The sequence below is a fragment of the Cotesia typhae genome, unplaced genomic scaffold (assembly GCF_013202065.1).
Source record: "Cotesia typhae breed Kobodo isofemale line unplaced genomic scaffold, CoteBio_Ctyphae scaffold_152, whole genome shotgun sequence".
NCBI lineage: Eukaryota > Metazoa > Arthropoda > Insecta > Hymenoptera > Braconidae > Cotesia > Cotesia typhae.
The window spans coordinates 7,554,043-7,575,655 of NW_027423776.1; the positions used below are offsets into that span (position 1 = coordinate 7,554,043).

A 21,613-nucleotide genomic window follows, 5' to 3' on the forward strand; every position below is an offset into this window, starting at 1 on the left:
ATCACATTAAAATTAGCAGTTACTTGAGTATTTTTTAATTTTTTTTTTAATAAAGAAATTCGTAAAAAAAATTGCATTTAAAATTTTTAAATAATTGCAATTATTATAAAATATAAAAAAATAAAAACAATAATTTTTTTGTACTCATTTTATTGATGAGGATATTATAATATACATGATTCAAGTACTCTTGTATAATTGTCTGGTAGTATAACGTGTAAATTTCATAGAATATATATAGATAGATAATATAATAAAGAATTAATAAAGAATCACAATGTTCTACTGCTCCATAATTCATTATACAAACGACAACATCCGACTAGAATTGATACATTACATTATATATTAATCGATTAATTAATTATTTTATACAACTGATTGTTTTATTAATTTTTGAAAATCTAATTTCATAAATATTAAATTTAATTTTTTTTTAAGACAAAACTATAATCATTCTGTTCTATTGATTGGAAAAATATTTTTAATTTTACTGAAAAATTAATTATAAAATTAACTGACAAATAATCATTATTTTAATTATAAAAATTAATTGCTTATAACTCTATACAATTTAATTTCTTATGAAGATTTTTTACAGAAAAAACTTATATATACATATACATACATTTTAACATATTTTACAGCGTAAGATAATAATAAATCAAGTAAACAGAATAAAATAATTGAGCAAATTGATATTTAACCGTACTAAAGAAAAAAAAAAAAAAAAAAAAATAGTACGCCATAAAAATAAAAAATATACACAATAAAATAAATTTGCATTAACAATTTAAAAAATAATTACATAACAATTTAATTTACTAATTCTATTAAATATTTTTTGTCGTTATTTATAATTAAAAATTTTAATTTAAAAATATTTTCTTTCTTTACTTTTTTTTTTCTTTTTATGAAAATGATTTTACAATGATTTGAGTCCAGTAAAAAATAATTAAGTAAATAATTAAGTTTCAATAATTTTTTACACCTATAATTTTAAAATAAATAATTAATTGTAATAATACGTACTAAAAATTGATTATCAACAGCAAATTTAATTTTTTTTTTTTTTTTTTTTTTAAGTAAAAAAATAAAATTTCCAATAATTGGACTCGAATAATTATTACTCTAATATTAAATTGATAGACAAATATATAAATGGCATTTTATAATTTTTTTTATAGTATTTAATATGCGTTTATAAAACCCTAAAAAGTTAAAAAGTAATTAAACACTTTTCCCACCATTACTAATATCAAACACTTTTTTTTTCCGTGTAATAAATTTTTTTTAGCCAGATAATTATTTTTTTTGACTAAAAACTCTTTGTAGATCTATAAAAGCACGTCAAAAATAATTAATTGAGTATATTTAAGGTACATTATTGCTTACGCTTGTGTTAATTCATAAATAATTTAAGCCAGAAGAGAATAAAGGTTGGACAAAGTATTTGTGTACTATTTTCCAGACAAATAAGTTTTAAATTTAATTTTATCGAATGAATAAGCTGTAAAAGAGGTCAAGATTCATAGATTAATCGTTGATAATGAGGAAAAATTTCCCACGTTGGTAAATGCAGTCCAAATTCAAGTGCGACCAGCACAGCAAATTCCGATGCAATAAGATCCTTGCGATGTAAGCGGAATACACTCTCAGTTCTCTGTAATTATTTTATTATCATTATCGGATAAAAAGATATTGGATTATTTGATAATGGAATATGAAGTTTAGCTAATCCAAGATATTTAATTTATAAAAATACCTCAATAAGTGATTTAAGCACTTCACCCTTTACGTCATTGAGCTTCGCTGCTAATAGTAAACAAGCTCCGGCACATAATTTACGAGTTTGTTTCGTAACAACATTACGTAATATAAGCTTCTCAAAGTACACATATGCCATTGCAACTGTCAATAGGTCTATTCCATACTCTAATTTTGCTATTTTTCGCATTTCACGCTTCAAACTAGAACAAAAAAATATTTTAATTAACATGAAAAATAATAAAAACAATATTGTCGCTTGAAAATAAATTATTTTACAAAAAAAAGCAATATGCAGAACTCTAATTACTTTTTTTTATTTTTACATTAAAAATTTATAATAAAAAAATTTTTTTTCAATAATTGATATTTTATCTGACAAATTTAATTTTTTTTTTATCAACTCTAATTAACAAAAAACTTTCAAAAGAACTTTTTTAGATAAAAAAAAATTTTTTTATTATTTAAATCTCTATTACTAGTAATCTTTAATTTTTAAATAACTTTATATGAGATTTGCTTTTATATTTTAGGATAAAAAAAATTTTTATAAAAAAAAAAGGGGAACGCAATTTTATTACTCTTCAAGTTAATATTTTTTAAAAAATATTTTAAAACAAGAACAAAAAAAAACGTTTAATTTAATTGCTTATTAATTTTTTTAGACTATGATTCAAATTTTTAAACAATTAAATTAATTTTTTCACGTACATTTTATTTATTGATTCTATAGATGATTATATTTAATTGATTATTCAAGTAAGATTAATTTAACGTAAGTGTTCAGCCTAAATTTCTTCCGCAAGTTAATAACTCTGAATTAAATTGACTTAACTTTCTCAAAAGTAAATATCAATAAATGGATATTATGGAATAAATTATAAAACGATAACATTAAATAATTAATTTTAATGACAAACCTGCGTAATTTACTGAGGGTTAATTGAATATGTGGAAATTTCTCCTTAAATTTATCATTAAGTTCCTTTTTCAAATCAGACGGACGTACGTAGTCAATAACCGATGCCTAAAAATAATAATAATTTGATTATAAATAAGAAATAAATATTTTAAAAATAAAAAATATTTCTACAAATATTAAATTACCATATAGGAAGTAAAGGTAAGAAGAGTACGGTGTTTCCCAGCAATTAATTCAGGATCATCTAATAAATTTGGATTGTACTGCATGATTCCATGTTCATCCCAATCGTAATCTAAAAAATTAATGTAATTATAAATAAAACTTAAAATTTAAATAGTATTTTTATATTTAAATTAATAATAACAATATTAAAATTTTTCCATACTTTTACCGTCAGTAGTAAGCGATAACGGTGGAGAATCGGATGTCACGGGTTGCCCTCGGTGTGAAGTAGTATCGTAAGACAGACACCTGAAACAGAAAAAAAAAAATATTTAATAATAATATAATACAATAACAATAATTTACCTTATCTATAATACGTATTGTTGACTTATTTTTTTATTTAATAAAATAAATATTAAAGCATTAAGAAAATTAATTATTAAATAAATTAATAATTATGTAAGCAAATAATAAATATTAAAATTTATTATTTTAACTCGATTTCATGCAAAACAAATTTTTCGTATGATCAATCATTCTCTACCACACAGTTTTGATATAATAATAATTATAATAATAATAATTATTATTATTATTATTATTATTGCTACTGTAAAATTAAATTAAAAAATATACGTGGGTTACCATTTAGTATGGTCCTTATTCCAAGCTATTGTTTTTGTCCTGGAAAGTGTGATTGATATTTATTAGAAAAAATTGTAATGCAATTAATCAAATCCTCATTAATAAAGCTATTTTAATTTATAATTTTTTTTATTTTATAAAATTTTTATTTGAAATTTATTAGTTCAAATTTATGACTAGATATATATATATATATATATATATATATATATATATATATATATATATATATATATATATATATATATATATATATATATATATATATATATATATATATATATATATATATATATGACATGATAAATAAATTTATATATTTACATACCTTGAAACATTATTGTGTTGCTTTGGAGCAATATGATTGAGTTCAATACCCTCACTATCATTTGTGTGAATTTTTCTCTCACGTTGAAATTGTCGTGACGGCACCAATAATTGACCATAAGACATTTCCTATTTTTTCCAGAAACAAAAAAATAATTGTATTAATTTATTACTGTTAATTATAATGTAAATATATTTTATTTAATAAAATAAACGAGACATTTTTAATCTTATCAGTGAGTAATATTTTTATAACAAATAAGCACAGTAAAATCTGTAAGAGTGAAAAAATTGTGATATAGATACTGGCTAATTAAAAATAATTCTATAATTAAAAATAAATTTATTTTTGACTGATTAAAAGCTCATAATTTTATAAACTCAAAAAACTAATTTTTCATAAAATTAAAAATAAAAAAAAAATTTTTTTTTAATGTTTTCAATTTTCTGATTTTTTGGATTGAAAAATTTTTTAATTTTTATTTAATCAATTTATTTTACAAGATATTTTGTTTTTTTTTTTTTAGGCCATGCAATTCTTTATAGTCATTCACTTTTGTTACGTAACAAAATAATAAAAATAAAGAAATTTTCGCAGTTGATTTTATCAGCCTCAATAAAAATATTTATTTAAACCACGGAAATAAAATTACTCCCACGCAAACTTTATATTATTTTTCATAAGAGATTTTATCCTCTACAAAACTGTAAGAATGATAAAATTGTAAAATATTATATTTAAAAAAAAATCAATTGGTTAAATAATTTTTTCTGTAAATAAGTAGTCCCTGTTGCACAATAATTAAATTTTATCTTGTCAACAAAACATAAAAATTTTAATGAAAAACAAACTACTTAGTTTAAAGAGAACTACTCTCCATAATGAATTCTTTTATCTATTATTTAAGAGCCAAGTTGTTTGAATTACTTATTATAAAAAAATGAATGCATTCATTATTTTTCTTTAGATTAAATTTTATTACCATTGATAACTTTTAATGTAAAAAAAAATTTAATTTATTATTAAACAATTAATATTATTTTTCATCCATACTTTGTTAAAAAATAAAATAGTCTGAAACAAAAATAAAAATAATAATACTTTAAATAGTAAATATATAACAGGAAGCCAGCGATAACTTTACAAAATAGTTTTAAGAATGCAAAAAAAAATTATTGTACATTTAACTATCAAATTAATAAGCACTTTAAGCAGAAAAAAAAAACACCAAGTTTATATTTCATGATAAATTAGAAGCGGTATTAAATTACTATTAAAAAAAAAAATTAATGATTATAAAATACAAAATTCTTTAAATATTTTAATACAGCAAGCTTGAAACATAATAAATAAAAATAAAAATTTACCTGTCCATCTTTAGCGCGTTCAATTCCCAATAAACCAAATGGATCTAAATTATCATTAATAGCCGAAAGCGGCCTTGGACCCGATGTATTTCGTCTACGACCAGTATCTCTACGTAGTTCAGACCTAAAATATAAATAACAACAAATACAAATAAATAACTTTATAATCTTATATGTATTTACATTAAGATAACTGCTTAAAACATCTATCGTAATTAAATATATCAATAATCAATAATTGATAATATAAATAAAAAAAAAATAATTAAAAAAATCGTGCTAAAATTGCAATAAAAGCTTATATTAAATATATAAAAATTTAATAAGTGTGGCGGAACGAGTACACGACTCTAATAATATCCATCTAATAATATCCATCGAGATACCTGCGTAGAATTCGATTAGAAACACTGATGTTTATGAACCCAGGTATACTCGTAACACTTGAACAGCTAATTAAAAATAATAATCATCAATTTAACTTATTAAAAATAATCCTAAACTAATTAAATAAATTATCAGGTAAATAATAAATAATCGATGTAAATTCACGTGAAACTTGATGGACCTATCTAGTGAAAAAGTGAATTATTAATGAAAAAAAATAAATTAATTATTGCGATAATATGCTTAGAAAATATATTGTTGATAAATATATGTTGAAAAATGATCGTGTATCTCGTGAACTATTAACATTTTTAAAGATATACGCTGATTCCGATGTTACACTCATCAAGACCTTTTATTTGAGTACCCACATCAATTTTTCATATATTTATATATATTATATATATGTATATATGAAAAATATATCAAAATGCATGTGGGTACTCAAATGAAAGCTCTTGATGAGTGTAACATCGGGATGAGCTTATATCTTTAAAAACGTCAATCGGTAAGAAAGTACAGTGCAATTTAACAAAATTAATTATTTAATAAAACAAAAAATTTTTTTTTTTTTTAATAATTAATTTGTTGTTTTTTAATCAAAACATTTAATTTTAATTGCATCAAATATTTTAACTACTTTCATAAATAATAATTTAAATATTTAAAAAGCAATCATACGATACATTTTAATTTTTTTTGCAAGTTAAAAAAATTTTTTTCCATTGCATTTCTTAAAAATTTTCAGATTTTTGCTAATTTTAATTTTAATTAAAAAAAATTTACAATTATTTTTTTTTCTCCTTAGTTTAATATTTATAAAATAATAATCAGACGTTATATTGTAATTATTATTTTTCCAGTTATTCTATCACAAAGATATTTTATCATAAAATATTTATCCCAAGAATACTAACGCTTATATAATAAACTAAAAATTTCAAATAAATAAATCTAAAAATAATAATAAATAAAAATGTATACTAACCAACTGGTCCGTTGATTTTTATTGTAAGGCAAAGCTGAGAATACAAGAAATGGAACTTTCTTAGTAGACACCAAGACAAGTCGATCGTCTCCAAACTTGTGACCAGTTGTCGGACGTTGCATGATCCGTAATTCCCGTGTTACTTCAGGAATAATAACAGCATTGGATGTGATACAAGCTTGAACATTACCGATAGCTTTTCCTTTATTTTTCGAAGAAATCGACTTAGATCTCTGGGAGCCAATGCTTTCAGTGCTGCTGTTGTAATGGTGTTTTATGTCTTCAGACAGGGTAGATGTTTGATGAACGATACGCTTTTTGTGATACAGCGAACCCACGCGTCTTTCTGGTAATGAGTATTCACTACCTGCCGTTCCAGCTCTGTTGATTGAAACAAAAAAAATTATTTCGATTATGTAATAAAGAAATAAAATAATAATAATAAACCTTTCACGAAAAGAGCCAGGTATTGACGAGAGCAATGGTTGAATCCTCTCTTGATCAAGCAAAGCAGAGATTGTATTTTTAGCAGAAGTGAAAATTCCATCAGAATCAGAACTAATAGAATTATGGTCATTAATTGTTCTGTGTGGCAATTCACCAGAATCATTGTGTTTAATTTCTGAAATATATCCTGGCACGATGTCAACAATATCATCACCAGATGTATCTGTTGCTACCAACGTGTCATTGTATTTTAATATATCATTGACATTAGCATCTGCGTTACCATTGGAATAATTATTACTGGTATTAATAATATTATTTAGATGAATCTCACGGGGGTGTATAGCTCCGTTGTGAGGTAGTAATGAAAAATTAGTATCCCGATGACTTCCATCTAATGATATATTTGATAGAAATGTTATTGCTGCAAGACGTCTACGTGATTGATTTTTTTTTTGGGCCGCTGCCATTCCAATTAATTTACACTTTTTATTATTTTTTTCTAATATTTTTAAACCATCAATTATCAGCGCAGTTTTCAAATTCCTTATTAACATAAAATCCAATAATCAAATTTTTTAATTCCTTTTCTTTAGAAATAAAATTTTGTTTTGTAAAAAAAAAAAAAAAAAAATGAAAAAAAAAAAAAAAAACAAATAAATGCACTTGTTGATATATTATTATAAATATACAAATAAATACCAGGATCACAATTCATTGTCACTATTTATTGGATATTTAGTTCTAATAGTCATCACTGTCATAAAACTACTTGCATCTAAATAATTAGATTTTATTAATTTGGACATTTTGTTTGTGTTTTTAATTGTTGTCACTAGTGTTGAATTATTGTTATTGCAAGTAAAGTTATTATTTATCACTGTAATAAACATTAAATTTTTAAGTATTAATTATAAGTACGTATAAATTTAAATATAAATATAAATATAGACACTACATGTTATACAGCGAAGAGCAACTCTTTATTCCGTCATACTTATTCACAGATTGTTGTCATACTGGAGATGTGTGAGAGTTGTAATGATATATACCCAGAAAAAAGTACTTCTACGAGTTTTGCCATTGGTGACGTAAGTGTCGGCTTGGATTTTGACCCTAGATACGTTTACCTGATGTTGAAAAAAAATTTTATGTTTATCATATGGTTTGTATTGTTTTTGATATTCTCTGATAAATTTTCTCTTGAGAAACAATTGTTTATTAATAGTCGTATCACATGAGTAATGTCAATTAATAACTTTGTTTTATTTTTGTTTTGTATTTATAGATACTTTTCGTTTTGTTACATATGTCACTAGACCTTGGAGCGATTGAGTTTCTTCCAGTCGGTAAGTGGAGATTTCTATGGCTTTTTAAATTAAAAATCGATTTTATATTATATTAAAATTAAAAAGTTATCAATCACTTGACAATTTTTTTATTTTATTTAATAAAAAAATTATTTTAAAAAATTTAATTTTTTATTTTGTTTACTTCAATTTTTATAATTAATAAAATTTTTATAATAATGAAGTTAGCCGTCAGCTGTCAATTCTAAAAATTTTTTTAACAAATCAATTACAATAAAAAATACTTCTAAAAATTTTCACTTGTGATTTTTATTTATTTTATGACAATAAAGTTAGCAGTCACTTAACCATTTTTCAATTAAAAAAAAAAAAAAATAGATTTTTTCCAAAAAATAATTTAAAAAAAATTGCATTTTTTATTTTTTAAAATTTCTACATATCAATTTTTTTTTTCTTATTTTTTTGCCACAATTTATTTGTTCACAAAAGTTCTAAATATTATCAAATATCTATTAAATTAATTTTCATAAAAATTCCATATATGAAAATAAAAAAAATTGATAGTAAAAATTTTTTAAAACATTTTTTTATTTTAATCAATTTGAAAATTAATTTAGTAGATATTTAATAATTAATTTATCAAAAAAACATTAAATTAATTTGCATCCAACTTCAGTGTAGTGTAAATAAAAATTTAAAAAAAATGACAGCTGTTAGCTAACTTCAGTATCATAAAAAATCACTCAATGAATAAGTTGGCAACGCGTCAATAAAATAGCAATTGACAAGTTTCGTTTCTACCAAGCGAATAAAAAAAAAAACCAAAACAATCATTCGATCGTTTATTCAACAATGTATATAAATAAACACGTGACACGATAAAAATTTTGCACGGCAACTTATCAATTTAGAGCATCAATAAATAATTGCACTCCACTATTTATTTACAAGACTGATAATAGCACACCGGCACAATGCTTATGTTCATTAGACATTAACTAATTCAAAAAAGTCTTAACCAACATATTTGCTATATTAAAAAATAATTTTATATCTTGAATATTTTAAATACAGTTATTAACCGTCTTATCATTATTATCTTTTGTCAGCTGTATTTTTTTAATGTCAATAACAGATAAAAAAATAATAACTTCAATAATTCAATGATCTCACTGTTACTCGTGTCATTAATTGTTTACTTTAAAAGTATATTGTAGCACAAAATGCATTTATATTACAAAAATTCGCTCAATTTTTATATTTAATAATAATAGCGAAGTAACTCGAAGTCTTCATTATTATCATATATAATTAGATAATAAATAATTCGATTGAGTAAGAATTTTCCATGTGATTTATCGTGTTGAAAAAAAAAAAAAAAAAAAAAATTCGAATAAAATGAGGTTAGGAAAATACTGGCTAAGATTTTTGATAATCATAGTTGTTTTAATTTTATTCCGGCAGTTAGTTAAAACGTGGACTGGAATTTTAGAAGATGTTCCCGTTAATTCACAGGTAATAATTTTTATTTTACTTTTTTTAAAATTTTATTTATCAAAAAAAATTATTTTAAAAAAATTGCATTTTTTATTTTTAAAAATTTCAAAATGTAAATTTTTTTTACCATAATTTATTTGCTATAAAATTTTTAAAATGATTAAATATCTGCTAAATTAATTTTCATAATTTTTACAACATAGAAATTTTCACTAATAACTTTTTTTTTAATTTCTCCAAATGAAAAAAATTTTTTTTAATAATTTAACTGTTGTAAAATTAAAAAAAAAATTACCTCAGTGTTATAACTTTTAATTAAACTTATTATATTGCAGATAAATGAAAATGATGAGGAGAATGTTGACGTAGTTAAAGCAAAAGATGTACAAAAAGTAGTTGTCGCTGTTTATTATGAAGCATTGTGTCCAGATTCACGTGGGTTTGTGATAAGACAAGTCGAGCCAACGTATCAAAAGCTACCTGATAATGTTATCATTCAAATGATTCCATATGGAAAAGCCACGGTAATTTACAGTTTGCTGTTTTAGTAAAAATCATGTAACACTAAAGCTAAAGATTTATTACCATATCGGCAGATATGAGTTAAATAATACTTTCACATTGCTATAAATTCCATTGGCCTTTCAGTTAATTATGGTTTTTTTTGTTTTATTTATCATTTTCTCTAACTAAATTTATGGCCTGGTTAAACCATAATTCATTTTTTTTTTTTTTTTTTTTTTTTTTTTTAAATAATTACCTTTGACTCTTAATTAGAGTAGATATATATATATATATATATATATATATATATATATATATATATATATATATATATATATATATATATATATATATATGTAAAGTGATTTATTTAAAAAGTTTGAATAAATTTGCAGACTACTGAGCTACCAAATGGCTATAAATTTACATGTCAACACGGACCAAGAGAGTGTGAAGCAAATATGATTCATGCTTGCGCTATCGACATTATTAAAAATCCTGCTGTTCAATTAAATTTCTTAACATGTATGATCGAGCATAATTTATGGCCAGTAAATATAACTCGTACGTGTGCTGAAAAATATCATTTAGATGCAGAGCTTATATTAAATTGTAGTAAAACAAATCGAGGACCTGAATTATTGGCACAATATGGCAAAATGACACATGCATTGAAACCTCCCATTACTTTTATACCAACAATTACTCTCGATGGTGTAAGTTTATTCTTAAAAATTTTTATTTATAAAAATTGGTAATTATTTACATGTGGGGTCTGCCATTTTAATTTTCATTTTTTTAAACGTAATTTTTTTGATATTTCATATATTTTTTTTTTTTATTTTTCACCTAGATATGGCCAAAAATACGTTTGACTTAACTTATAAATAATTACCTAAAAATTTTACTGGATAAAAATTTCACAGCGATACGAGTATTTTTTTTTATTTTTTAACTTAAAAATATATTTTTTCTAGTATAGAAAAAATAATTACCACAATATCCAAAAAATAAAATTATCTATTGAATATAATTCAATTTTGACATCTAAAATTTTTTGAAATTTTTGATAATTTAAAAAAATTTTTTTACAACCAAATTATGATAAAAAAAAATTGACAAGTAGAAATTTAAAAAATTAAAAATGCAGATTTTTAAAAATAATTTTTTTCAATAAATTTGTTAGTTATAAAAATTAAAAAAATTATCAAATGACTGCTAACTTTAATAACATATAGTTTAACACTAACTTGCTTTTCTCTTGAAAAAATGTCACTTGACTTCTGTAAAAATTGTTGTCACTAGATATTGTGGATTAAAGCCAATAAAATCAATCAGTCACTTAATTAATAAGTAAAGTAGTTGCATGTCGATGTATCGCATTGAAATTTTTTCCACTTACATGATATTAATGAAGCTTAATATTAATAACACTTAAAAATTTCAGGATTCCGATGATCAGTCATCAATTCTAATAAATTTATTACAAGAAGTTTGTAAAAAGTTTAAAGTTCTTCCTAATGGATGTAAAACTCTTCGAGTAGACCAATCTTAAATAAATTAGCAAGGAATTTTTTACAAGCTATTAAATTTTTCTACATAATGTATGATATATAAAACTTAAGATATGCTTTATTTAAGTCTGTTATTATTAAAGAATAATATGAACTATTTACAAATTGTTACCGTAAATTGTTAAATACAATCATTCGAGTAAAAGAAACCGTCGATATATATAGTGTACAGATGTATGTAAAAAATTTTTTATTAATTAAAATAAAACTAATAAGTAGCTTACTTAACTAATCCATTAACTGTAAATTATCCAACTTTTCACTAGAATAAAACCCGGCTTTAACTTGCCTTCCACCAAAAAATCTTCCATTTAAATCAACGACCGCTTTTATAGCACTTTCAATTCTTTTGAACTCAACGAAAATTCTTACTGCTTCTTCGGAAGGTACATCCATTACCTCATGAATTAATACACGTGCTACATCTCCGTACTTGGTATTACATTCGTCTTTAACTTCTGGTTCAAGATCTGCGTCAACCTCGCCGGGTCCTACCATATTTCTCAGTAGTACAACCTTAAATTTATAAATAAATAAATAATTAATTAAATAAATAATCAGTTAAATTAATTACAAAAGAATTTAGACCTGATTAGAACAATAATAAATAAAAAAATAAATTATTACTTTGCTAGGACTCTTCATGATCTCAGTAATAGTTGGTTCTTCGACAGGTTGAGTACTGGGAGGCGGTGATAAACTAACAGCCGGCGGAGGCGGCATTAGTTGTTCTTTTTCACTCACAATTCTACCACCACGTTTACTAGTTTTCTCAACTTGCAAAGCGACAGACATACCCTGCTCCTTTTTACCGAGACCTTGTCCCTCTTTGAATCCATATTTAGCCATTATTTTAGCCGCTACCGAGGATGTAGTGTAACCGACTCCAGGTGTTGTTGGTGGTCGGACTGGTGTGCTGATTAGAGGCATTATCACTTCTGAGGACTCTTGTAAAGATGGTGGAGGCGCTATTGCTGCACCACCAGCTATTCCTCGAGATGTTATTGTACGTTCTTCATCTCTTTCAGGGGCAATCATGGTATTTACCATTAAACTCTGAAAAATAAATTGAATTAATTCTTCATTTTTTTTTTTTAATGTGATAATTTCAATGTACTAAAAAAAAAACTTATTTGTTTAATTTTAAGAAATTTTTTGGATTGATCAGAAACTGTTAAACTTAATAGTGATCTTTTTGAGATATTAAAAGATTAAAAATAATTAAGTAACTAAAGCAAAAAATATAAATTACTGATTCTTCAAATCGTGAAGTTTCTCTTCGTCGCTTTCGTTGTTCAGCTTCTTGTTCATACTCCTTATCACGTATGTCCCTGAGTTCTTTGACCACCTTCTCGTACTCATTCGGCCAAAGCGGATCATACTCATTGATAACATTCCAGTCATACTCTCCAGTTGTCGCCGAATTAACTACTTGGTTAGTAAATACATTTGTATTATTAGATGTCACCGTTGATCCATCTTCATCACGCTCAGCAACGGCTGCGGCTGCTGCAGCCGCATCTCGACTAGACGCTTTTGATTTCAAGTCAATCACCGGTGGCAATACTGTCGTAGCTTTGCGAAACTGCTCGCGTTTAGGCTAAAAAAAAAAATTTATACAATTTTTTGATTATCTTTAATTTACTAAATTAGAACTAAAAAATATTTTTAAAAAATTTCACTTATAGTTTTTCAAGTTTTTTACAAATGAAATTTTTTTATATTTTTTATTATCATTTTTTAAGTGAAAAAAAAATTCTAAAAATTTTTAGATGTCGGCTAACTTAATGTACATCACATCAATTGTAACAAAAAAAAATATTTAAAAAAATTCACACTCATAATTTTTGTTTACTTTTTATGAGATTAAACTTAGCTGTCACTTGATAATTTTTTTAAAATAAATTTGCTTCAAAAAATTATTTAAAAAAAATTGCATTTGTAGTTTTTTAAAATTTCTAAATGTCAATTTTGTTTTCCATAATTTATTTGTTACAAAAATTCTTAAAATTATCAACTAGCTGCTAAGTAAATTTTCATTAACTTTTTACATGTGGAATTTTTAAAAAATTTTTTTTAATTTAAAATTATTAGGTGTCTGTTAAATTCAGCATCATAAACAAAGTTACCTGTGTAACAGCAGCTTTTTTCAACTGCAGTTGTGATTGTAATAACTTAATTCCTGATGACCAGCCAGCGACTTTGTCAGAAGCTCGATGTTTATCAAAATCGTCGTACAAAGACATTTTTATTTTTTATTATTTACTAATTTTAAGTTGAAAAATTTTTTTTAAAGTCATTTATAACCTCTTTGTCACAAATTTATCAACACATTTTATTGAAGTTAACTTACTGGCAGCCATGTTTTTTTTCGTTCTGTCAGATAACATAGAAATTAACCTTGCCCTTAAAGTGATATATTTTCTGACCGACAGATGGCGTTTAAATGTAGTGAAAACCCCTGAAATATTTTTAGATGCAAAGCCATAAAACTACCAGTGTTTGTTTTTTAAATACACTTGTTTTGTTTAAAATTACGTACCGTTAATTTTCATCTGTACAGATAAAAATAAATTTATCCTTGTATATATAAACTAAAAAAAAAAAAAAACAATTTTTTTTCTAGTTCGCATAAAAATGATTTAGAGGATCAAAAAATTTTTTGTAAATATAACACGGCAATAAAATTTATTATCATTAACTTTTATATTGACTGCTTTTAGGTATAATTTATCAACTCTAATGAAGATGAAGAACAAAAAATTTATGAAATTTATTATGATAATAAAAATGATTGAATTTAAAAGAATGAACCTAACCAACATAACACTGGATAGGATTGGATTGAAAAAAAAAAAAGTAAGTGATAAAAAGGCGTCTATTTAATAGTCGAAATAAAACATAAATTTTTATTAACTCTTAAAAGTATTATTATAAATTTTAATTGCAGAAAAAAAATGTAAATTAGCCTGGGAGATACAATAAAAGTATAATTAAAAAGACAGTAAAAAAGGTAAATTGTAAAAAGGAATAAATTGATCTTGGGAAGCGGAACTTGACGGTTGAGTTGTAACATGGAGCGCGGTGTTATTTATTAATAGGAAAGTTGATGCAAGCCGCGAGGGAGTGGCAACACGTTAGAAGTGAACGCTCAGATCAGAATAAGAACCAGTAGTTGAATTATTGCAGTAAAGAGTAAATAAGCAACAATAACCCGGCATAAACCGACATGCAAAAAGATACTTTAAAAAAAAACTAATGCTGGATTTTCCCTTTCAGCTAATTTTTATTAACTGAAACAATAGCTTGACGTTGAAATTAATTAATTAATGTGTTTCATTAACCATTGCTTTTACACACCTTAATTTAATCAATTTTATCTTAAAATTTTATTTTAGCAATAAGTTATCATAGAACCAATACACATTAATTCACAAGGTTTTTTTTTTTACAAATTTATACTTTCATTGTGGGAAAAGCTAAAATTTAAATATTTACTTCTTCGAAGAATAAATAACAATTGTTTATCTCTTGAAATATAAATTAAACAAAATGTTTTCTTAAATTATCATCATCAGTACTGCTCATTAAAAAGTTTTAATTTGACTTCTACTCTAGCGAGCTGTATAATTTCGAAGAAATTTATTAAGTACCGGTTGGATTGAAAAGTTCCGTCTAATTAGGAAGGTAAATTATTTTAAAAGTTGTCAAGTGAGTAGCATAAAAAAATTATTTGTACTTAAATTATCCCTTAGTGAATCTCCTGCGTATTTTACCGTATCTCTAAAAGATTAGCGTAATCCAACATCTTCAAACACATACCTCTACTTATTAAATTAAAATAGATGAAACTAACTTTTCTTTGATTAATCTATCAAACAAGGTAAAAAAAATTTTTACCATTGTGCGAATTTGGATTAAAAAAAACCTTTGATTATTTGTTAAAAATTTTATTTTTAAATTTTAGCTCCTTTTTATAAAAAATTTTCTACACCAGCTTTTACTCGATAGAATATTTACAAAAACATTGCTGGACTAGTTTCGTAAAAGCTAAAGCAAATAATGATGATAAGAAGTGTCGAGTATTCTCTCTATTCGGTTGTTCTTCATCTCGACGCAGTATCCAGCATCCAGCATTCAGTACAATAACAACAATACGAATAAAGAGAGTGAAGAAGAGCAAAATGGAAAAGGAGGTATATGATACAAACAGAACCGAGTCCAACTGAGCAGAGAAGTGAAGGAGTTGAGTTTAGTTGAGAGACAAGAGAAACTGAAGCTGAAGCTGAAGAAGAAGAAGAAGAAAAATAAGAAGAAGCAGATGATGATGATGATGATGATGAAGAAGAAGAAGAAGATGAAAAATAAAAAAGCTGGATGGTCCGTCATCCCTGAGGCACTTGGTCTCTTCTCGCCATGGTACGGCAGAACAACAGCAAAGCAGCTGGTCTATTCTCATCTCTGTCAGTTACTCATATTCATGTAGTAACACCATTTGTCTTTCTTGCTCTCACTATCCATATTTATTTTTCTCATTCGCTCATTTTCACGCTGTCCTTGTCAAACTCTCACCATACACACGGCAGCTAAATAACACGAGACGGATTTTGATAACCCATTTGGGTGTGAGAGAGACAAAAAAACGAGAGACGGAACGAATGGAGCGAGGGCAAAGAGGAAGAGAGCTCAACGAAATGCTTTGTCGGCGCCCGTGGCGGAGATCAAACACGCCGACTGGCTTGCGTCCCTTCTGACCCCGCGCTGTCCAACGTTGAACCAACCGAACCGTAGCCTCACTTTGCCCCGAGGTCTCCTGGCCACCGAACCCATCGACGCCCCTTTCCGGCAAAACCGCACATTGCTGATGCTGATGCTCAGTATTATTATATTCAGAGAAAGAGAAAGAGATTGAGAGAGCATCACTGCTTTACAAAATATACTTATATATAAATATACATCTGCATATACATATATAAGCCAACGTAACCAAGCCCGGCAAATCCGACGCGCCAACATTACACATATACATTAATTTATAGTTGTGTTGCGTGGAGAGTGCGGCCTCGCGGTAAAACCGTATTATAGGCTTCCCTATATCCTGTCCTACGGAACGGCCCACAACAACACGCCGCTTCACCATACTACGGCAATAAATACCATCCGCTTGTCTCCCTCATTTTCTTTTTCATTTTATTATCGGTGCCGGCAACTACGTCCAACTCGATAATCATTTTCCAGATAATGATAACAATATATATCTATATAATAACAATATCTAATAATAACAATATTATTTATATATATATATATATATATATATATATATATATATATATATATATATATATATATATATATAAATAATTTACGCAGACGATACTTGATACACTAAATAAATTCTATTAGCATAGCTTCAGTTTGTTGTAAACTCTAAAATTTATGTCTATCGATGGCATCTATTATAAACAAACTATTTTTGCATGTGTTTAACACTTTATATTGATTATTAACTTCCTTCTGCATATCGCTACTAATTTTCGGGTGAAAATCTTGGACGCAGTCAATAGCTAATTTTAATTCTAGTATAAATTTTTGGGTGATTCTAAAATTAATCTCTGCTTCTATTTGCATTCTTGAAGCTATAAAAAATAACTAAACCTCTTTTTTCATAAACGTTAATCTTATCTTATCCTAAATATGAAAATTGATGATTTCTCTTTACCTACCACAAATTTTCTAATCTTAATCTTACCCTAAATTTAGGTTTGGGTGAGCAGAACTCTGCCTAGTTACTTATTATATTATACAAGAAAATGACCTATCTCGATATCTCTAAATGATAGTTTTTAAAAAACAACGTTTTAAGTTTTTCATGATTTATGATGTTATTCATATTTTAAAAAATTTTTTACAACGATTTTTTAGATTACTCACGAGATACAACAGTTTAAGTTAACTATGTATAAGATTTACGAGATTCGTCGTTTTGTCATAACAATTTGAAATTTTTGTGACAAGCTAAAAAATAAGTTGAACCTTTTAACAAAAATTAATGATTATCTCTATTTTACTTCTTCAGCATAAAAAAAAATTTACACCATCATTCAACAATAGTAGCGTAACTAATTGAATTGACCAAAATTTGATGACTACATATTAAAGTTTCAGAACAACATTAAATTTCTAATAAAAAATATTTTTTTTTTAAATCTGTTTTTTTTTTTTTTTTTTTTTTTTTCCCCAGATTAAATGCTCCAAAAAATAATTTTCTAACATTTTAAAATCACAATTATTTACTCCAAGGTATTTATATAATTTTATACTTATATATTTGCACCTAAAGTATTACTTTTATTAGTAAATAACAAATTAAACAATTAGTCAACTCTATTTGCAGACAAACAGCCTATAAAATAATATTTGTTCAGAAACAAATCCTCGGATGAACGGATGGTTGGATTTATTTGGCAATCATTTACAAATTTACCCTAAGGATTATTTTGTTAAGTAAAACAAGAAGAATGACAAACAATATAACATCTCGTATAACGTAACTATAAGCAAGAACAAAAGTACTACTGACTACTGACATAAATTTGGTCAGTACGTAGCAGTTTGTCTGTACTGATGGTGATGTGAGTAAAAGTCTTATTACATTTTATTTGAGTAACTCAAAAAAAGCCCTTCGGCTTAACTTTCGAGTAGATATATACTACTGAGCAATATGTTTTTAAATTTCTTTCTCGCTCTGACGTTAATCCATTACTCTACTCCTTTCTCTTTTCACTTTACATCTTCTCTTTCTCTTTAGCTGTCCTTATCATTACTTTCTTAGTTATAGTCCTCAGTCTTGATTCGCTTCTATCTTTCTTACTCTTACCTCTTGCTGTACTCAAACCCAACTAGTCTTGCTCGTGATCGTGATCGTCATCGTCATCGTCATGGTACACATACATGGTGAACCCACATGGATACATCCACATCTTGTGTCTTTGTCGCTCAAAAACGAGACTCGCCGACTTACCGACAAAGGAATAAAGAAAAGAAACAACTAGCCAGGCTATGCTACGTTCTGTTCGTTGAGGATGCCATGCCACGGTATGGTTTGCTACATGCCATGGTATATATGTATATATACCAAGTCTTCAACCTTCTATCCACTACCATACCTAACTATAACCGTAGAACATAGATATTGTAGGTATGGTTGTAGTTATATTACAGTGTGCAAGTATTAAGTTTAATCTGTCCTGGTATTATTATATATGTACTGGCCATGGTATGGTATAGGATGTAATATCAAATGATGGAGAAATGAAATTCGAATGGAAGGGGCTGCAGGCGCTTACCGTACCAGTGGCGTATCAAACCACATCAGAGTGTCCTCTCATGCTCATATCAACTTCAATGTACAATCCACATTGCAATATGTACAAGCATTAGGTAAGAGTAAGATAGCATGCGAAAGTAAATCCTGTCTAACTTCATTCTTGATGTCGCTCATACATATCAGTTTGTATCTAATACTTCTAATGGACATCCTTATCCTTATCTTTATCTTTTTTCTGGAAAAAAAAAAAATACATTATAGTTATTCATTAAAAAAAATTTCTTTATGCTCATTTTTTTTTTTTTTTTTTTTTTTTTTTAATGATATAGTTTTAGAACAGTATGGTTTAGTTTATGGATTTTACAGGAAAAATTTACAAAAAAAACCTGCACATAATATAGTTAACATTTTGTGCTCATTAGAAAATTTTGTTGGACATGTTGAAAAAATTTAAGCTCTTGATTATAATCAAGGATTTAAGGACATGTCATGAAGAATTTTTATATTGAGAATTATATTTGACGAATTGTGATTTTTTACTAAAAATTGATTTTGGAGTCTACCAGCTCGGAATTGTTCAAATAAATACTTATATTATATTATCCACGGGCACTTTTGATTCACTACAAATAATGAATCTGATCACAATAAAAAGACATTGAATGAAGCTGAACGAATTTAAAAAAAAAAATTCTTCTTCCCATGTTAAATCTATAAAATCCATGAAGAGAACTTTAAACCTACGACCTTTAAAAATAAAAATTGAGAGCTTAAATTTGAAACGAATGTTTTTCGGCATTTAAAAGATTTTCAAATGATTAAAAAAGAAAAAAAAAATTGTTTTCATATGAATCACCGAAAGATATATACACATAATTACTGTAAATTATTATGTATAAATACGTGAAACATACAATTAAATATTTTTATCAATTTTTTATCTTGACACTTTAAACAGTCGTAGGTCACGTCAAACTCATCACTTTCATCTCAGAAACTTCAAAGAGGATTGCCGAACCCGTAACATTTTCTTAACTTACAGCTGGGTAATTGTAGGACGGTTCAGTCTAGTTAAAAAAAGATAAACTCAAAAATAAAACCAGTGGTGAGCAAAATAACATTTTCGAGTGCTTTTAATTTCCAAAGAGTTTTTTAACTAAGCTTTGTAGTTAGTTAGTTATTTTTTAATTTATTTATTTTATTTTTCAGTCAGTATCCAGCAAAAAATAAAACAAAGCAAAGATAAAGATAAAAATAAAAATAACTTTAGACGGCAAGACGAGCTTTAAATAATAATAATGATTAATATAATAGTTTTGTGGTGATAATAATAATGATAAAGAGACTCAAAAGCCCCGACTAAAAGATGTATAGTTGTTTTGGTACGTGTGTGCTTGGTATGTATATGGTAAAATCGGGTATCCGTCGTCGATGTAGCTTCATTCATGCCCGCGGGAATTGCGACGCCCGTGTATCTTAAGAAACACCGCTAGGAGATAATAGCACGCGGGTACAGTCGAATCAAAGATTATTTTCATTCAAACATTTTATTATGTTTTTTAAAAACCCAACTAATTAGTTCTTCTTTATTATCTCAGACATCAAACAAAATGTATCAACTGTGCTCTATTACTCTTGTTTGGAAATATTTATGACACCCATTCATCTTAAATCATTTTTACTGGCATTATATTGCACTCATAAGCCGTAAAAGGTATACTAACACCAAAAGTAATAATAATCCAGCAGTATTTTAATCCTTTAATTAGGACTATCATTAAAAAAATTTGCCACTACTATCCGTTGGTCTACCGGTATAAACATAACCTCGTTATCTTCCAAAAAACTTACTGAATCGAGCCCATTAATTTTTTATTAGGTTCGTACTATTATAATATATATTTCTGTTAAAAATCAAAACTTAAATCCTTTTTTTCTTTTTTTTTTAATACAGATTTTAAAATTAAAACCGACGTTTCAGCAATTCGGCAGCCATTGTGATTTTCCGAGTGACGTAGAAATCTCCCGCGCATTAATGGCGTTTCAAAAAAGGCGGTAAATTCAAAATACCCGTAACTATTAATTATAAATATGATATTTTATTAATATTTTTGAAATTATTGTAATAATATACATATCCTTTTATTCTATTTTTTAGGATTTGTGTGGTTTGATGTTTATATGACCGCATATGAATACGATACGATATATGATAATAAATGATGAAATGAATCGTCAAGAATAAAAATAACCAAATAATTCTCTTTTTCTTTACATATGTATACATATACAACGGCTCTCTACTCTCATCTCATCTTTAACTTGGTTGACGTTGTATATATATGTTGGATCGCGGCTCTCGACGTTTCTTCAAAGTGA

At 25.9% G+C, this 21,613-nt stretch overlaps 3 protein-coding genes and 1 long non-coding RNA gene across 5 annotated transcripts; 2 read left to right on the forward strand and 2 right to left on the reverse strand.

Moving 5' to 3' along the window:
* Nucleotides 1-875: 875 nt before the first annotated feature.
* Nucleotides 876-8,149, reverse strand: LOC141535807 (CDK5 and ABL1 enzyme substrate 2). Of its 2 annotated transcripts, XM_074255940.1 has the most exons (10): nucleotides 7,978-8,149; nucleotides 7,020-7,899; nucleotides 6,573-6,953; nucleotides 5,198-5,321; nucleotides 3,831-3,958; nucleotides 3,078-3,163; nucleotides 2,875-2,984; nucleotides 2,688-2,794; nucleotides 1,766-1,970; nucleotides 876-1,663 (listed from the first exon to the last, which is right to left on the reverse strand). In XM_074255940.1, the coding sequence occupies exons 2-10, from the start codon at nucleotides 7,574-7,576 to the stop codon at nucleotides 1,523-1,525; spliced, it is 1,839 nt and encodes a 612-aa protein (XP_074112041.1). In that variant the 5' UTR covers nucleotides 7,577-7,899; nucleotides 7,978-8,149; the 3' UTR covers nucleotides 876-1,522. The 2 variants fall into 2 exon arrangements, with proteins under 2 accessions (XP_074112041.1, XP_074112043.1); XM_074255942.1 differs by lacking the exon at nucleotides 7,978-8,149 and having other exon boundaries at nucleotides 7,020-7,565.
* A 1,028-nt stretch (nucleotides 8,150-9,177) lies between these two features.
* LOC141535809 (gamma-interferon-inducible lysosomal thiol reductase-like protein) lies at nucleotides 9,178-12,053 on the forward strand. Its single transcript, XM_074255944.1, has 4 exons — nucleotides 9,178-9,844; nucleotides 10,162-10,350; nucleotides 10,726-11,046; nucleotides 11,778-12,053. Exons 1-4 carry the CDS (start codon nucleotides 9,728-9,730, stop codon nucleotides 11,883-11,885), a joined length of 735 nt encoding a protein of 244 aa, XP_074112045.1. The 5' UTR covers nucleotides 9,178-9,727; the 3' UTR covers nucleotides 11,886-12,053.
* Nucleotides 11,936-14,271, reverse strand: Spf45 (splicing factor 45). Its single transcript, XM_074255943.1, has 4 exons — nucleotides 14,034-14,271; nucleotides 13,157-13,504; nucleotides 12,532-12,960; nucleotides 11,936-12,420 (listed from the first exon to the last, which is right to left on the reverse strand). The coding sequence occupies exons 1-4, from the start codon at nucleotides 14,148-14,150 to the stop codon at nucleotides 12,133-12,135; spliced, it is 1,182 nt and encodes a 393-aa protein (XP_074112044.1). The 5' UTR covers nucleotides 14,151-14,271; the 3' UTR covers nucleotides 11,936-12,132.
* A 3,903-nt stretch (nucleotides 14,272-18,174) lies between these two features.
* On the forward strand, nucleotides 18,175-21,532 carry LOC141536107 (uncharacterized). Its single transcript, XR_012480691.1, has 6 exons — nucleotides 18,175-19,347; nucleotides 20,193-20,339; nucleotides 20,444-20,744; nucleotides 20,833-21,113; nucleotides 21,189-21,306; nucleotides 21,393-21,532. It is a non-coding gene; the product is annotated as an uncharacterized LOC141536107 (long non-coding RNA).
* Nucleotides 21,533-21,613: the final 81 nt, after the last annotated feature.

What these genes read in the sequence shown, in the direction of transcription:
- LOC141535807 (XM_074255940.1), bottom strand. Translation starts at nt 7,576, where the DNA reads ATGTTAATAAGGAATTTGAAAACTGCGCTGATAATTGATGGTTTAAAA. An exon ending in AACGCGCTAAAGATGGACAG is followed by an intron (nt 3,959 to 5,197) that starts GTAAATTTTTAT and finishes TGGAAAAAATAG; the next exon opens with GAAATGTCTTATGGTCAATT. An exon ending in TTACCTTTACTTCCTATATG is followed by an intron (nt 2,795 to 2,874) that starts GTAATTTAATAT and finishes TATTATTTTTAG; the next exon opens with GCATCGGTTATTGACTACGT.
- LOC141535809 (XM_074255944.1), top strand. Translation starts at nt 9,728, where the DNA reads ATGAGGTTAGGAAAATACTGGCTAAGATTTTTGATAATCATAGTTGTT. An exon ending in ATGTTCCCGTTAATTCACAG is followed by an intron (nt 9,845 to 10,161) that starts GTAATAATTTTT and finishes ATTATATTGCAG; the next exon opens with ATAAATGAAAATGATGAGGA. An exon ending in TTCCATATGGAAAAGCCACG is followed by an intron (nt 10,351 to 10,725) that starts GTAATTTACAGT and finishes ATAAATTTGCAG; the next exon opens with ACTACTGAGCTACCAAATGG.
- Spf45 (XM_074255943.1), bottom strand. Translation starts at nt 14,150, where the DNA reads ATGTCTTTGTACGACGATTTTGATAAACATCGAGCTTCTGACAAAGTC. An exon ending in AAAAAGCTGCTGTTACACAG is followed by an intron (nt 13,505 to 14,033) that starts GTAACTTTGTTT and finishes TTTTTTTTTTAG; the next exon opens with CCTAAACGCGAGCAGTTTCG. An exon ending in CTTCACGATTTGAAGAATCA is followed by an intron (nt 12,961 to 13,156) that starts GTAATTTATATT and finishes TTTATTTTTCAG; the next exon opens with AGTTTAATGGTAAATACCAT.